The sequence below is a fragment of the Herpailurus yagouaroundi genome, unplaced genomic scaffold (assembly GCF_014898765.1).
Source record: "Herpailurus yagouaroundi ecotype Mexico unplaced genomic scaffold, PumYag 190, whole genome shotgun sequence".
Lineage (NCBI taxonomy): Eukaryota > Metazoa > Chordata > Mammalia > Carnivora > Felidae > Herpailurus > Herpailurus yagouaroundi.
This window is the reverse complement of record NW_024412421.1, coordinates 35,530,935-35,532,865: the sequence shown is the minus strand read 5'-3', so window position 1 is coordinate 35,532,865 and position 1,931 is coordinate 35,530,935. Positions and strand designations below refer to the sequence as shown.

At 72.8% G+C, this 1,931-nt stretch overlaps 1 protein-coding gene across 1 annotated transcript in view; it reads right to left on the bottom strand.

Annotated features, from left to right (window-relative positions):
- The window catches only part of FOXC2 (forkhead box C2), a 6,428-nt gene extending 5,135 nt beyond the window's left edge, over window positions 1–1,293 (bottom strand). Inside the window, exon 1 of the mRNA XM_040443420.1 lies at window positions 8–1,293. Within this exon, the coding sequence (XP_040299354.1) occupies window positions 8–1,225 (1,218 nt within the window). The 5' untranslated portion in view covers window positions 1,226–1,293. The remainder of the gene's footprint in view (window positions 1–7) is intronic.
- Window positions 1,294–1,931: the final 638 nt, after the last annotated feature.

Here is a 1,931-nt window from a genome sequence, read left to right as displayed (position 1 = left end):
GGGGCGCCGGCGGGGGCGGCGGCGCCTGCGGGTGGTGGTGGCCGTGATGCTGGTGGTGGTGGCCCGCGGCGGCGGCGGCGAGCGCGCCCTCCTGGCCTGCGGCGAGGTTGAGGGCGCTCAGGGGCGACGTGGGGCCGCCCGGGTGGTCCGAGAGGGCCTCGTCCAGCGCGGGCGGGACGCACATGTGCGCGGGCCGCTCGGCCCCGGTGTACAGGCTCATGGCGCGCATGCTGCACTGGTAGCCCCCCGCGCCCCCGGCCTCCAGGCCCTGCGCGCACGGCTGGCCGTAGGCGGAGGGCGGCGCGGCCGCGTACGACAGCGCCAGCGGCGGCACCACCAGGCCCGCGCGCCCGGACGCGGGGCTCAGCTCGCCGCCCGGCGGCGACGTTCGCAGCGTCATGATGTTCTCCACGCTGAAGCCGGGCAGCCCGTTGGGCGCGCCGGCGTGGTGCTCGGGCAGCGAGCCGTCGGGGGAGCCGGCGGGCGTGGAGGCCGCGCTGCGCGGACTGCCCTGCAGCGCGCTCTCGGGGCTCAGCGTCTCCACCTTGGTGATGGCCGGCAGCGCCGGCGACGCCGCCTCGGTCTTGATCACCAGCTTCTTCTCGACGTCCTTGGGGGCGTCCGCTAGAGGGGGCCCGGCCGGGGCGCCCTTGGCCGCGGCCGGGGGCGGCTCCTTGAGGTGGGCCCGCTCCTCCTTGTCCTTGGGCACGTCCTTTTTCTTGAAGCGCCGGCGGCGCCGCAGGAAGCTGCCGTTCTCGAACATGTTGTAGGAGTCCGGGTCCAGCGTCCAGTAGCTGCCCTTGCCCGGCTTCTTGTCGTCGCGGGGCACCTTGACGAAGCACTCGTTGAGCGACAGGTTGTGGCGGATGCTGTTCTGCCAGCCCTGCTTGTTCTCGCGGTAGAAGGGGAAGCGGTCCATGATGAACTGGTAGATGCCGTTCAGGGTGATCTTCTTCTCGGGCGCGTTCTGGATGGCCATGGTGATGAGCGCGATGTAGCTGTAGGGCGGCTTGACGAGGTCCTTGGGCGCCGCGGGCTGGTGGTGGTGGTAGGGCGCGTAGGAGCGGCCCATGCCCGCGCCGTACTGCTCCGGGTGGCCGGAGTAGACGCCCATGGGGCTGGCCATGCCGCCGTAGCTGCCCGCCGCCCGGTAGTAATTTTGCTCGCTCAAGTAGGGCACCACTCCCAAGGCGTTGGGGTCGGACACGGAGTAGCGCGCCTGCATGCTGCGTCCGAGACGGCTCGCCGCCGCCTGCGCGCACGGACCGCGGGGAAGGCCCTGCGAAAGCGAGAGAGAGCGAGGGGGAAGGGAGCCGGCGGGGGTGGCGGGGCGGGGGCGCGGGAGGGGGTGGGGGTGGGAAGGGGAGAGCCCCGGGCGCCGGGAAGCCTCGGGGGCGAGGCGGGGGAGGCGCCGGCGCTGGGCGCCCGCCCGCGCGCGGAGAAGGGGCGCTCAGTTGTCAGCGGACCGGGCGGATCGGCATCCTGGAGGGCGCGCCCCGGCGAGCGCAACGCCGGCCCCTGCTCGCTCGCTCACTCGCTCGCTCGCTGGCTCTCGGGACCGGAGGGTGGCAGCCGGGGCGGGCGGCGGGGACGCAGTGGAGGCGCCACGCGCGCAGCGGACCGAGGACGGCCCCCGTGTCGGCGCCAACGGGGGGAAGGCGGCTCTCCTAGCCCCCCAGCAAAGAGGCAGCCCCGAGGGTCAGCGAGCCGGGGTCCAGAGTGGCTGTCCCGCCGAGCCCGGAAAAAGAGGCAAAGTCCCTTTTAGGGATTGGGAAAAGTTTCAAAAGTCTTCTTGCTGAAAGCAAGTTTTTACTTTCGTCCGGCCACGCCCCCTCCGGGGACTTTGCGCCAATAGCCCGGCAGCTGTGGGGAGTCGGCACCAATCAGGGCGAGGAGCGCCGGAATCCGTCGGCTCTAAGACCCAGCTGCGC